This window comes from Leptonotus elevatus, chromosome 10 (genome assembly GCF_054856555.1).
Source record: "Leptonotus elevatus isolate MCC_2025b chromosome 10, RoL_Lele_1.0, whole genome shotgun sequence".
Classification (NCBI taxonomy): domain Eukaryota; kingdom Metazoa; phylum Chordata; class Actinopteri; order Syngnathiformes; family Syngnathidae; genus Leptonotus; species Leptonotus elevatus.
Window position 1 is genome coordinate 25613171 of NC_141248.1, and position 14289 is coordinate 25627459.

The following is a 14289-nucleotide window of genomic DNA, read 5'->3' on the forward strand; positions in this document are numbered from 1 at the left end:
CGAAGGCGTCCATTGTGCCGAGCGCGTCCGTTTCCCGCCTTTTGTCAAGATGCTCAACAAAGTAAAGCCGCAAACGGGAAGCGGATCCCGCGGCGACGACGGCGGCGACGACGGCGGCGACGACGGCGGCGACGACGGCGGCGACGGCGGGCTCGGGACAAACGCGTGGGCAGATGTCGAGGCTTTTTGAAGAGCGGATGAAAGAAGAAGGAGCCTTCGGACCACCGGGACCGCCGCCCCTCTTTCGGCGCCATCAAGGTGCTCACGAGAACAATGGCGAGCTGACGCGTCGGCGACAGATTGGTGTCAAGGTGCGTTTGTTTGGTCCCCGCCAGGTGCGAGCCAAACACGTCGGCGCCGCGCCGGGAGGCCAACGCGCCTTTCATCGCCGTCTTGCCAGCTTCGTTCCAGCGCACTTGAAAGAGGACGTCGGCCGGGACGCCGCCGCCGCCGCCGCCGCCGCCAGACGTCTCTTTGATGACCGGCTCCGGGAGGGCTTCTTTTACGTTGCAGCGTGTCCCAGACGGACGGCGACGCGAACGCGGGCTTGTTTTACTCGGGGCCGCGTCCCAGATGGGCGGGCGTTCGTTAAGTCGGAGGCGGAAAAAGGAAGACAAAGTTTTGCTCCGACCGCGTGTTCGCCATCTTGGCTGCTAGGATTTTCTTTTCCTCATTCCCGGACCCGAGAAACGGATGGATGGGCTCAAGGGCCTCCAGCTTGAAAGGTGACGAACACATGAAAATGAGCGCAAGGTCATCAAATGCGACATTTGGACCATTTTCGATGAAATCTTAACCATTCATCGGTGATCAAAATTGTTTGATCAGCGATTCGGCAGCCTATTTTGACCGAAGCAACCCCCTTCGCTCCCGGCTGTTTGACTGGATTTGGAGTTGGATATTGCAAGGCCCACACAACATTGTGTTCCATTGCTATCAAAACATGGAACCTACCAAAAGAAAGATTAACGTCCATTAAGTATATTTCTATCTGTTTCCGTTTTGCAGCGATTAGCATTAGCACATTAGCTAAGTGTCATCATTATTCACAAATCTGTTTAAAACGAAGCGGATGGAGCTTTTTGCAACATGGCATTCATCTCTTATACTCTGCTGCCACCTGCTGGCCGTTTTTGTAATTGCTACCCTTCTTCCAGCGTCCCTCTTCAGTTGAGGCGGCATCGAAGCCTCCTGTTTGCTCTCGCATAAAAAAACAAACACGTTTTTGGGAAATATGACCACATATTTACAATAGAACGTATTTGTACGTTTTAATCGTCCTTACACGAGTTTGGTTTGGGGTCTTTGACACCAAAATGGAGGGAAGGGGCCATCGTGAACTGCTTGCGTGAGAGTAAAAATGACAACAACGTGAGAAGATTGTTTGGATTGTTCTCCGATTTCCAACAACGTCGACGAAGGATCTTAATTGTCACTTCCAGTCGTTTCCTCGTCCGTCGTTTGATTGACCACAAAGATTGCGGGTTTTTTGAAAACATGGATCGATTGATTGATTTATGTCGGCATCTCGCAAAAGTACTCGCATACCGTACATACAAACAAGTCTTGATTCTAGTACTAAATACGAGGACTAAAGATTACAAAGAAAAAGAAAAAAGAAAAAAGAAAAACTCTGCTTTGATTCGACTCCCGTAAGCAACGTTGAAAAAAGTACAAATATTTTTGAAAACCAGAAACAGAATAATGCTCCCCAAAACCAAGACTTGGACTTGGTCTTACCTTCGGACGGGTCCAGGCGGCGTGCGCGGCGGCCATGTTTGGAGTTGTTGTGGACAAACATGTTGTCGGAGACGGACAGCACGTGACCGTCCACGTTGACGGTGGTCGACACCACCACCTGCCAAACACGCGTCACAACACTTTGGTAGCTTGGCCGCGGCATAGCGAGCTAGCCTTTAGCGGTTAGCGGTTGGCGGTTGCCGTGCGACTGACCTGGAAGCGTCTCATGTCTCTGGGGTTTCCCGCATTTTTCAAACAGTTCTGATTGCACTTGAGGAAGAACTTGAGGAAGAACCTGCAGCGGGAGGCAAGCGACAACATTTTTATATCCTGAAGACGAGAAATGAGCATTTTCAGGTTGCCGGGCAAAATTTGCATTTGCATTGCCTCACATTTCAGACAGACAACGAAGGAAGGACGAGGAAAGACACACAAGCCACGCTAACGGCTACGCTAACGGCTAAGCTAACGGCTAAGCTAACGGCACGTAATGCTTATGAAACTGGAATGAAGTGCTCGGTTGACCCGGTCCACTTTTCACACACGTCGCCGGGCGAATCGCACACAAACCCAAAACCGGTTCGTCTACGTCAGCCAGGAGGCGTGGCCTACACGCTTCAAAGGATGAAAATGCCAGGAGGCGTGGCCTACACGCTTCAAAGGATGAAAATGCCAGGAGGCGTGGCCTACACGCTTCAAAGGATGTCATTTGTTTCGTTTTTCACACAAACACAACCGCTTTGAGATGTGCACAAATGCACAACAAAAAAACTAACATCGAAATACAGACTACAGACCACGCCCCCAAATGTGTGGCCTACAGACCACGCCCCCAAATATGTGGCCTGCAGACCACGCCCCCAAATACGTGGCCTGCAGCTTGTTTTTTATTTTGCCTTCTGCCGCTTTGCAGCGAGCGCACGTCAGTAAATGAACGGAGAAGTGGAGTGGTGATGATGTCATCCCGCCACACCCGCTGCATTATGGGAAACTATTTGGTTGGATTCGGATTACAACGCACGCGCGCCTCGACATCCGCAGGCCCACGCACACACGGTCACGTCGTGTTACGCAGGCGGCGACCTACAGAGCGGCGCCACTCAACCTGGCAGACGGAACCAATTGGACCTTTTTGGGAGGACGCGCGCGTGCGTGCGTGCGTTCGTGCGTGCGTGCGTGCGAACATCATCACGTGACGCTAATGTGAAGCCGTTCTTCTTTGATGCTAATTAGCAGCCGAGCCAGCGGAAACATTTCAACAGGTTAACATGTTTTGACTCCGCCTACTAATCACGCCTCCTCCGTTATGTGCGCGTGTGTGTTGGTTGACGCACAAACAGTTTTTCTTTGTCCTGTGCCGGCTGTTCGAGTGCGACCAATCGTTTGTGACTCTCACTGAAGCGACTGTGACGCTTAGCTTGCGTCGTGTTGTGGAAAAATGAAAGATTTGACACACTTTTATTTCTTTCTTTATTATTGATTTTACTCTGCCACAACATTTGTGCGTGTGTGTGTCTAAGTGCTTGTGTCTGTTTATGCGCGTGTGCGTGTGAGTTTGTGTACATGTGAATTGGACGTGGATGTGCGCTCAAGTGTGTGTTTTTATTTGAGTCAACAATACGTGCGAGTGTGTGACGTGCATCTGTTTTTGTCTCAGCGTGCACGTGGATGCCTCTTTTTCGCACACACGCGCATGTTTGCGGGTTCGGGTCGACCTTAAGGAAGAGTTCCCAAACTCTTGTCCGCATCGGGACAGGAAGTGGAGGCGGGTTCAAAACCACAAATCAACAACTGATTTGATGAGCCACAAAAAGCACGCAGAGATCGTGTGTGTGCGTGTCCGAGCGTACGTGTGTGTGTGTGCGTGCGTGCGAGTGTGGGAGGTGCAAGTCAGAGTTGGATTGTAAAATGGGGGAAAAACATTTGAAAAAAAAACACAAGGCCAACACGCACGCGCGCGCGCGCGCGCGCGCGCGCACGCACACACAGCGGTCTGCTGTTGTCATTATTGCTTTGCAGCATGTTGAGCGCTTCCAGCCCAAAAATGTTCCTGCGCCTCCCACAACACCTGCAGCAGCCCCAAGGGATGCTGGGAGGTGTAGTGTGTGTGTGTGTGTGTGTGTGTGTGTGTGTGTGGTGTGTGTGCGCGCGCGCGCATGTTGAACCACGTTACAAGTTGTCATTTGTTTAAAAGGAACCCCGATTGTTGCTCTATATCATTTATTTGGTTGTTAACAACATTACGATGAGATTCATTTTGGAAAAATCTTTTGCAGTTGAATACATTTTGTAGAAACTTTATTTGGACGTACGCCGCCATTGTTATTGACGCGGCAACGCATTCAGTGCGTAGTGACGTCGAATGGCGGCCGAGAAATGTGAAACGAACGTAAAGGAAGCGAGGTAAGCCTCGTAGCGTTCCTAAAAGGACGATGAAAAGTCTTGAATGCGTCTGGTGAATGGGGCGGGGCCGGGGGCGTGGCCACTCTCCCGACCGCATGTTTCTTTAGACAAGTTTGTGTGATTGAACGATGTCATCGATTGGATGATGAGGAGCGAACGTGCGATGTCATCAAGACAAGAGGAAGGCTTCCGCTAATGCTAATGCCGCTAGTTTGTAGCAGAGGTGCGAGCAGGCTCTCGTGCGGGGTTCAACATGGACGCCACTCAAACTTTGGCTCACGCGACCGGAGCGTTCAATGACAACCACTTGATCCGCTTCAAGTTCATACGAAGATCCAATTCCAAGACAATTCAGATCCGGGTCAGATCCGCTTCCAATTCAATTCACTTCAGATCCATTTCACGCTCATTCAAGATCCAGGTCCAATGGACTTGTGATGGATTTGAAGCGCATCGAAGATCCAATCCATGTCCACAATAAGCTCATTTACGATCCAGGTCCAATTAAATTCAGATCCGGTTCAGGTCCAGTTCAAGAAGTCGCTTCTTTATGTTACATTTGGATTCAACATTGGAGTCAGTTTTTGGATTTGATTTGCTCTGCTAACAATGAGGCTAACGAGGCTAACGTGGCTAACGCTAACCCTAACGAACAGGAGGAAGTTGACGGCAACTCACGAGGCGAAAGACGGCGACTCACTCATCAGCCAATCGCGCGGTGGCGTGCGTGGCGAGTGCGCCGCATCGTCATCCTCTTCATCATCGTCTTCATTTTCAGGTGGAAATTGATGCCGATCCATTGCAAAGTCATCCATTGCTCTTCGATCCACTTCCTTCCCTGCAGGCGGACTTTTCGTCATGAAACACCGCATTTACACGCACACGCGCGTGCGCTTACAGTCGATTGGTTCTTGATAAAGAGAAGGAATGATGATGCAAACATTACATCGGAAATGTAATTTTGTCCCCTTTGAAGATGCATCAACACGCACGCACGCACATACAGTAGACGAACGCACACACGAGTTGGCACAAGCGCGCGTGTGTTTTGCAGCGTGTGTGTTTTCTCAGCACATCGAAGCGTTTTAACGCTCGGTGCTTCCGTCCATCTGTTTGGCGGCGCGCGGGTGCGATGCTGCGGCGGTGGAGCGAGGTGTGTTGCTGTGGCGGCGCCACGGCGGCGCGGCGGCGGCGTGGGGACCAGCGGTCAGCGTCAAGGTTGGCGCCATCTGCCCGACCTTGGACCGCACTCCAAAAAACGCACAGCTCCCACTCGTGACGGACTTCTTCCAAAGTACGTTTCCGTCCGTCCGTCCGTCCGTCATGTACGGCAGATACGAAGTGTCCCTCAAGCGGGTTTTCTGTCTTTTGACTCAAACGCTCGATGTCCGAGTGCTGCACGGCGGCGGCGAATTCAACAAGAAGACGTTGCTCGCTTCGGCCACTCCCAGCTGAAGTTTAGTCCAAAAGCAAACACTTGAATTGTGAATTGAAAACAACTCGAGTTTGCCGGACGGAAAAGCAGGCTTCGCTTCATGCTAACAAACAACACATTCTCATGCTAACCGTTAGCATCATTAGCTTGCGCGGCAACGCATATTTAAAGCAAACGATGTTCCACGTACGCGTTCTTCATCCTCGACAAAACGAAACAAACGTTTGACAGCGAGCGACGGAGCAGTCGCAGAAGAAGAAAAGGTGAATTCTGCTTGCTTGCTCGGCGCTGCCTCCTGGTGGCAGCACATGGAATTGGATTGCGACGCACCTTTACGCACGAGTGCCATCTTTGTCATGGTTTGTTTTGCTCTTTTCTTTATCCAGGACGGAAAATCAAAAGCGTTCGTCTTCCTCCCCAAATTCAAGCCGATGACGTCCATGTTGCCAAAAATCATCCGTTCACAAACACGCGTTGCGAGCTGAGCACGTTTCCACGCCGTTCAGCGATGACGACAAAAAAAAAGTTTGCTGCTGTCACTTGCTTTTGCATCCACCTCAAGTTGCCGTCACTTCCTGCGTCGGTCGTTCCGTTCCTCCCACGCCATCCGCCGATTGGCCACATTTGCATATTAAACGGCCACATTAGCCATGCAAATGTATGCGCATTGTATGCGGCGCCGCCTGCTCCAGCAGGTGACAACGCGCAACAAACCGGCGCGATGGGTCGCCTCTGTCGCCGCTTCCTGTCACGGTTTTTCCAGCGAAACGCCGACGGCAGCAGGTGACGCCGCCGCGTCAGCACATGCGCCCGCGCGGAGGTGTTACACTGCGCCAGGCGGGACGCCGCAAGTGCCGACCAATCCGTTTGATATTGGCCGGCGACCGGTCCATCCTTGGAGGATGGGCGGCTGCAATCGGGAAGTGGCTTCCTGTCAGACGGGTCGCCATGGCAACCGGCTGTCCGCCACTTTTCATCTTCTTCGAGGTGGTGATGAAAAAAAGAAAAAAAGGCAACAGAGAACAAAAAGGCACGCAATCGTGTGATGATTTGGTTTTTGCCGGCGCGCAAGATGAAAAGAACGGTCAGCGAGTGTTGACTTGTCGAGTCCAATTGCGGCGGGAACGCAACGGACGGAACATTTCGGAGCTGACGTCAAAGCAAACATTTGTTCATTTCGCTTTGATGCGTTTTCGATTTCAAGCATTTTCTGTTTGACTCGAAGATGCGACAATCGATCAATAATCATCCATTCAATCATTATTTTCTCTCCCAACGCTGACAATTTCATTTCCTCGACTATTCTCCAATTTCTGCGTGAAAGCGGACCGATTATGGTTCGGCACCAAAATCAAGCAATTGTGTTCCAAAAACATTTTGGCCAACGTTGACAAACAAAACGTCAAAGTAACTCACACATTTCAAATAACGTCCTGTTTTGCATTTGTCTTTTTTTTATCCGATTCATCCATTAATTGAACAAATAATTGACAGATTGATGCAAATGATGACGACTTGCAGCCCTAACTCATGCTTGGCGTCCGGCAGGCAGGCCACGCCCCCACGCGTGCCGACTTGTAGGTACGACTCTCACGCTTGAAGAAAAATCTTCTTCGACTCTTGGGCGCCACCAACAGGCAGCAAACGTTTTTACAAGGCTGTGCCCGATGTGCGTGCGTGCGACGGTCTCGCAGGAAGCTTGCACACGCGCACGCACACACATTTGGTGTTTTGTGCGCGTGATTGACAGCTGCAGGATGCGAGCGTGTTCATTAATGACTGACGACTAAATAACACTTAAGCCTGCGAGCGCAGGTGGGGGTAAAAGGGGGGGGGTCGATGGGTCGATGGATCGATGCTCGTGTTCACACACGCGCGCATGCATTAACGCACGCACGCACACACACACACCTGCGCTCCCAACTCGGTGGCCCAGAGCCCCCGGCCGGTCTGAATTTGAGCGGACATTGAACAGCCTGGGGGGAGGGGGGCGGGGCGGGGGCGGGGGCGGGGGCGGGGTTTTGATCACGAGGTTCAGCCTGTCTTCCTCCCGAATGTTTCTTTTTTCTTCCCAGAATCCTCCAGCGGCGCAGAGATTAGCCGGTTAAAGGGTGGCGGAACACGGCCCTCTTCGATTGGAGCGTTTGACAGGCAGGATTAGAAGGCGTGATTAGCGAGACGCCGCACGTACGCGCCGCTAAGCTAAAATAAGCTAAGCTAACCCCCCCGCCGACAACCATTTTCTCTTGCGCGGCCTCGTCATTAAACACGCGTTGGCTGCACCTGTTAGCCATTAGCACGTTAGCTCAATATGATATTGCGCAACCGGCCGCTTCCACTGTGCCGGCTACGTAACGACTGCTCTCTTGCGACCGGTCACCATGCATGTGTAGATTTGCGAATGGTCGCCATGCATGCTGCAGACTGACAACGTGTACGGTTAGGACTGCTCACCGGGCCGACACTGACAATTGACGACCGGTCGCCGGAAATGACCGCTCAACCTGCTTGCTGAACGACCATTCACTGACAACCCGAGTGAACGGTCGCAGCAGGGGGAAGTTGCGAGTTTGGTGACGTCACACTTTGAAGGTCGGCGTGACTTCAGACAGTTTAAGAGGCGGGAAGTTGCCCCCCCCCCCCACTGGACTCACAAAACGGGGGGCGGGGGTCTTTTGGCAGAGTGGCGTCTTCGCTCGGATGGCGGCGGCGGCCGAAAGCGGACCCTGGGGCCACATTACGCACGCGCGCGCACACGCTAACCCTTAAAAGAACACCTGCTAACTGACTGGGAGGAGCAAGCGGAGGAAAAGGAGGAAGAGGAAGAGGAGGCGAGTGATGAAGATTTGCGGCACAGATGGACCCGGACGAGCCACGCAGGACGCGCGTGTGCGCGCGCGTGTGTGGTTTTTAATCAAACAGGAAGTGATTTCAAACCAACAGTACAGAACTAAATCTGATTCCGATTCTGTTTTGATCCATAAAATCCGTTTCCATTTCTTCAGAGCAAAATCGTTATTACGATGCATTTCATCATCAAGCACTTGCCGATTATTCGATGTGTTGCACTTTTTGTTGAGAATGTTGAAGATCAACAAATTCAAATTTCAGCAAATGATGTTGAGGATCCTTCGTCGTCATCATCGTCATCATCATCGTCGTCATCCTGCGTGATGAAGTATTGCGGCGATCGGTGGCGAGCCGTTTGCATCACGCACGAACGCGTCCACGTTGGCCCACCGAACGTCCGAGCCACTTTCTCGCCATCGCTCGCTCGGAAAGAAAAAACATTCGCACTCTCGCTCGCTCCCAACTGCCCCCCCCCCCAAACCCCCTCCCCCAAAATTCATTTGTCAAGCTGCTGCTGGAAGAACACTTTCACCTTGAAGAGTCCATTTAGCATCACATTGAAAAAACATTCGCACAAAATATACTTTGTACTTCGGCTACCTGCGACATCAACATGACAGCCGCACGCTCGCTCGCTCGCTCGCACGCACGCACGCACGCACGCACGCTCGCACGCACGCACGCACGCACGCACGCACGCAACCAAATAAGGAACCAGTCGCAGAAGCAAACAATTGCACGTGTAAAGAAACAATGAATGCCAAAAGGAAGCAAACCAGGAACCAAAAGCAAAAACATGCGAGGAAGCAAACGTGGAAGCAGGACAGGACAAAACAAGACGGGACAGGACAGGACAGGCGCGAGGAAACCTTCAAAGAAGAAAGGAAGCAAAGAAAAAACAAACTGCAACAAAGAAGAAAGACAGAAGAAAAAACGACACGAGGGTCCCACGTTTGGATCTTCGGAGACAAACCGGTCGTGACTGCGCTTGCGAGGAACGGGACACGAACGTAGCGCTAAACGGCGTCACATGGCGGACGTCCGGAGCGTCCGGGATTTGAGGAGCCATCCGATTGGCCTGCAGCCAAAATGTGGACTCGATCCCATAATGGATGAAATGCGGACTGGCTGGCCCGCTTGGCCCCGCGTCATAGCGGAGCACGCCGGCGGCTCGCCTGACGCCTGTCGGACCCGAAGCACGGAAGGAACCAAATGAGCGTGCCGGCAAACAAAATGGCAACCAAATATGGAAACACGTCCAAAGTCATCGAATCAAGCAAATGCGGAAGCATAGACACAAAAAAAACAAGAATCGAACCAAACAAAACCAACAAAAAAAGGAACCAAACCAGAAAACTAAACAAGTGTGTGAGATGCTAACGCGGCTGTTAGCTTTGACTGGCAGCATCCATCCGCGTGGACCATCGAGCGGCGCTCTTTAATGTAGCATGGCGTGGCAACATCAGGACCCCCCCCCCCCCCCAATTCCAGCACACGCCACGCCAGTCACGTGACCTAAGAGCCCGCCACCATCTGCGGCCGCCGGGCTTGGCCGCTAAAGCGACGCCACCTCCGCGCTCTCCCGGGCCCTCCCCGCCCCCGCCCACCAGATGCCGCCTCCCACTCGTGCCGCTTTATGGCGCCACAACACCTGCCAAGAGCAAAGCCCCACCAGCCAGCCCCCCCCCCCCCCCCCCCAAATGCGACCCCTGCCGTGATCCCCCCCACCCAACAACAGGTGACCGCGTCATGTGACCGCTAAGCTCCGCACTGGCGCGCTTTCCCTTGGAGGGTTTTGACATACGAGCGTTGAACGCCACTCATATGTCAAGGCGCCCAAACACTACTTTTGCTCCTCTTTGGATTCCCCAAAAATAAATCAATAATTCTGAAGATGGGAACATGTTGATGGCGTGCACGTGCGTGCGTGCGTGCGTGCGTGCACGTGTGTTGTGTATGAAATGTGAGCCGGGCACGTGGCGGCCATGCCATGTGATGTCGGGTGCGAATGAGACAGTTAGGGCTCAGTCAGGACATAACATATTGATTCCTACATAAAGATGAAGGTCGTCATGGCGAGGAGGGGGCGGGGTCGCACAACGCCGCCGAGTGGCGGAGGTCGACCTTACGAGACGCCGCACACTCCTGGATGCTAATGCTTGGGGGGCGATGGCGCAAATATTTGGGTGGGACTTGAACTTGAAGCCGTGATGTCATCACATTGGCTGCTCCCAATTAAGTGCGAGCAGGAAGTCAAGCAGCGGCCGATTCCCAACATGGAAGCCCCGCCCACTGCAGCCATGCTTAGCCTAGCTCAGCGCGCGCTTCCACCACAAAGTAAACACGAGTCTAGAAACGGAAGCGATTGTTGACTCTCTCTCTCTCTCTCTCGTTCGCTCGCTCGCTCAGTTCCTCTGGGAAACTCCATTTATTACAAACATTGTGTGTGCGTGTTTCACGTGCACACAATGTGGAGGCTCGTGCGCGCGAAGGAATCGCCGGTGACGACTTTGTTAGCTCGCATCCGAGCAACTGCGGGACTCAAAAGGTCCGTTAGCGGGCAGTGAGCTAGCAACGAAGACGTGAACGGGTGAGAGAGTTAGGCAAGAATCACGCGAGTGAACGAGTGAACGAGTGAACGAGTTGCGTGTCCATTTTGGAGGCTTGGCCAAATGGCCGAGAGAAAAAAATGGAGCGCATTCAAAAGTCAACCCGGATGCAGTTGGACGCATTGCGGGCTGGCACGCCATCGGCGCCATCGGAGCAAATCGGCAGCAGGTTGCCACAAACGCAATCAGGAAACAAAATGTCTTCCTCAGATTTGAAAGATTGGAAAGTTGCTCGTTGAAAATGTTCGAACCACCAACGTCACAATTTGGTACATTTCGTCTTTTTTGCAGTGTTGAAAATGTCTCTTTGATGACGCAATGTTTTTGGCCCGACGCCAGCCCGCTCGAAAACGGACTTGCACCAGCAGCCCTCCTTCCTTACTGCTAATATTATTGACTGATATTGACGATTAATTGGTTCAATGCAAACCATTTTTAAAATGATTATTCGTCTTTGAAACGCGTCTTTTTGTGTTTCTGTGGCCTGCTTGAGGACAACGGATGAAAAATAGCCGACGCGTTCGATCCCGTGTCTTTATATGAGTGGCATGTAATGTTCACTGACTGCAGTGTCCCCACTCAACCACAAGGGTGAAAACATGTCATCCAAAAGTAAAAAGTCATGTTGCGGGACTTGAAAGCGATGAGGGTTCGAGGACCTTCGTTCCTGCCGTTTGACAGGAAGGAGACGTAAGGCTGGCTTTGACGAGACCGTAAGACGAGATGAGTTGAAAGGTCAACCCACTTGGCTGCTAATGCGCGACACGTGACTTGGATGGTGAAACGCGCGCCTCGCCGCCCGCGCTGCGAATTGCGGCTATCAAAAACACACGACATGAAATTGTCGTGTTGAGGTCGCGCGCACAAGGTCACATGACACTGGAACCCTTTGACTTCATGTCACGCGTGTGCGTGCGCACATAAGATTGATTTTGCACTAAACGTCTTTACTGTAGCTGCTCGCACATCATTTGCATGACGGCTCACGAAACACGCACGCACGTCACGAGGGCGCAGGCGCGCGTGTGTGCGTGCGTGTCATAAATCCTTCTTTCTTAACAGGCACTAAAATGCAGAGAAACAACCGGTCGCTGTAAATCACCATCACATGACCCGAATGGCGCTCGCGCGTGTGCGCACGCGGCGTCCTCAGCGCGGCATCCTCAGCGCGGCATCGTAACTCGATTTGGTTCGATTCTGAGCTCTGCTTGATTCTCGGGCTGGCATCCATCCCGATTTCCAAAATCGATTTGATTCCCGATTCACGTGGATTTTCCATTCAGTTAAGAAGCTCCCGTGGCGCTCGTTTACCCGCTTGGAGCTCGTTAGCTCGTAAGCTCGCTAGCTAAAGGCCAACCGTTGGCAGGGTTTTGACTTTCGGGCCAACTGCAAAGAGGAACTCCTTTCTCGGCTGCGTTGCATTTGGGCGTGGCCTCGGACGACGTCGCCCGAAGGCGGCGCTTTCCTATTGGCTGCCGCCTTCGGGCGTGGCTTCTGCGTGACATTTCCCAACGTTCTTATTCCGGTGAAATCAAATCCTCCCCAAAGGCCGATGCATTGAATTCATCTTTTGCTGTCATTCTCGTTCATTTGAGCTCGTTTGGTAAACATAAAATTTTCGTCTTTATTTTGTTTTTGGAATTTGTGTTTTATGATATTAATAACTTAATAACAATTTGTAAAATATATATCATTGATATATTTTATAATAATAATATACTATTATTATTATTATATAAAAGTGTAATAATTGCAAGTAGTTATTCCAATGAAATCAATGAACTAAATCAATATATTCTTAATGTTCCTCTTTGTAAAATGGCCACCACGAGCACCGATACTTTGAAATGGGTTTCGACAGTGTGATACCGATACCTGGCATCGGTACTCGCCCACGCCTCAACGACATATGACAGGCTCAATGCCGACGCCCGACGAACAACACGAGGATGACATCATCATACGCGCTTGCACTTATGACACGCGTGCGCAGAAAAGGGGGCGTGTCCTACCTGTCAATGATGACGGGGTCAGAGGGCGTCTCGTTTCGATTTCCGCAACTTTTTTTGTCACAGCAGCGGCTGAGGAGGAAACGCATGCGCACGTTAATGCGGAAATACACCGACCACACGCACACACATTCCATGCGCGACATTTGATATTTTCAATGAATATTCATAGCAAGTTGAAGTTGAAAGAATTTGACAGAGTCAACAATACTGTAAATATTAAAATCATATTTCTGCAAGAAAGCAAAACAAAAGTCATCCATGATACAAAATTGGCAAATGTTCTATTGTCCGGCATTCAACATTTATGTCCAATATATGACATTTGCATAGAATTGCAGAAATTGCGGGAAAGAAATAAAAACAATCCTTTTATTGATAAGAGTATTTGAATATGACGGCTCCTTTTAAAAAAGGTCACAATTGTGAAAATATTTGTAAAGTGACATCATTATGAAGATATTTATTTATTTTTTTATGATTTTTTTTCCTGTCCCAATCAAGCGGGACCAAAACTGCCAAAATTCTAAAGAAGTCAATGATTAAAAGTGAAAATAAAAACGGTTATACTTTTTTTGGTGTCGCACCAAATATTCGGCCAGCGAAAATTTGCGGCCCAAAATGGCAACAAGAGCCAAATTTTGTGCCGAAATCAAATGAAAGCTGAAAGAAAATGGCCGAAATAGGATGTTGCGGTGACGCGAGCGAAACAACGAAAAAGCGTCGGGTCTGAGTTCAACGTGGAACGTGTGGCGTTCTTCTTCTCGCTGGCTTTCACCGTGCGACTGTTGCGCCGCAGCATCGCGAGCGCAAAAAGATATCGATTGGAAAATGAAATACGACAAACAAATACAAGAATAAAAAACGAGATTCAAAAAATCTAAATCTAAATAATTACAAAAATAAATGTGTAAATAGAATTCCATTTCAATGAATAAATAAAAAGGCTCTGCTCTCACATTGATTGATTTCAAGTCGCAATGTTATTCAAATGAGGGGGGCGGTCCTAAGCGTGTCTTGGGTTGGTCGGCTTGCAGGGAGAGCGCCATCAATGGCGGCCATCTTGTCCACTGTCACCGCCACTTGATGTCCAGCAACTCAAGTCGCAAGTGGAGGTGGACAAGATGGCCGCCATTGCCGCAGCTCTCCATGCAAGACGACCGGCGGGCGGGACGTCCTTGTTCGCCGACCCGCCCACTCGACCATTGAAAGGCAGTTTGCAACGGCGGAGTCCAACCCAGGA

At 50.9% G+C, this 14289-nt stretch overlaps 1 protein-coding gene across 1 annotated transcript in view; it reads right to left on the reverse strand.

Annotated features, from left to right (window-relative positions):
- LOC147167795 (transcription factor COE1-like) overlaps nt 1–14289 on the reverse strand; it is a 38419-nt gene that overhangs the window by 12777 nt on the left and 11353 nt on the right. Inside the window, 3 exon segments of the mRNA XM_086086835.1 lie at nt 1741–1858; nt 1954–2035; nt 13050–13118. Coding sequence (XP_085942961.1) covers nt 1741–1858; nt 1954–2035; nt 13050–13118 — 269 coding nt within the window.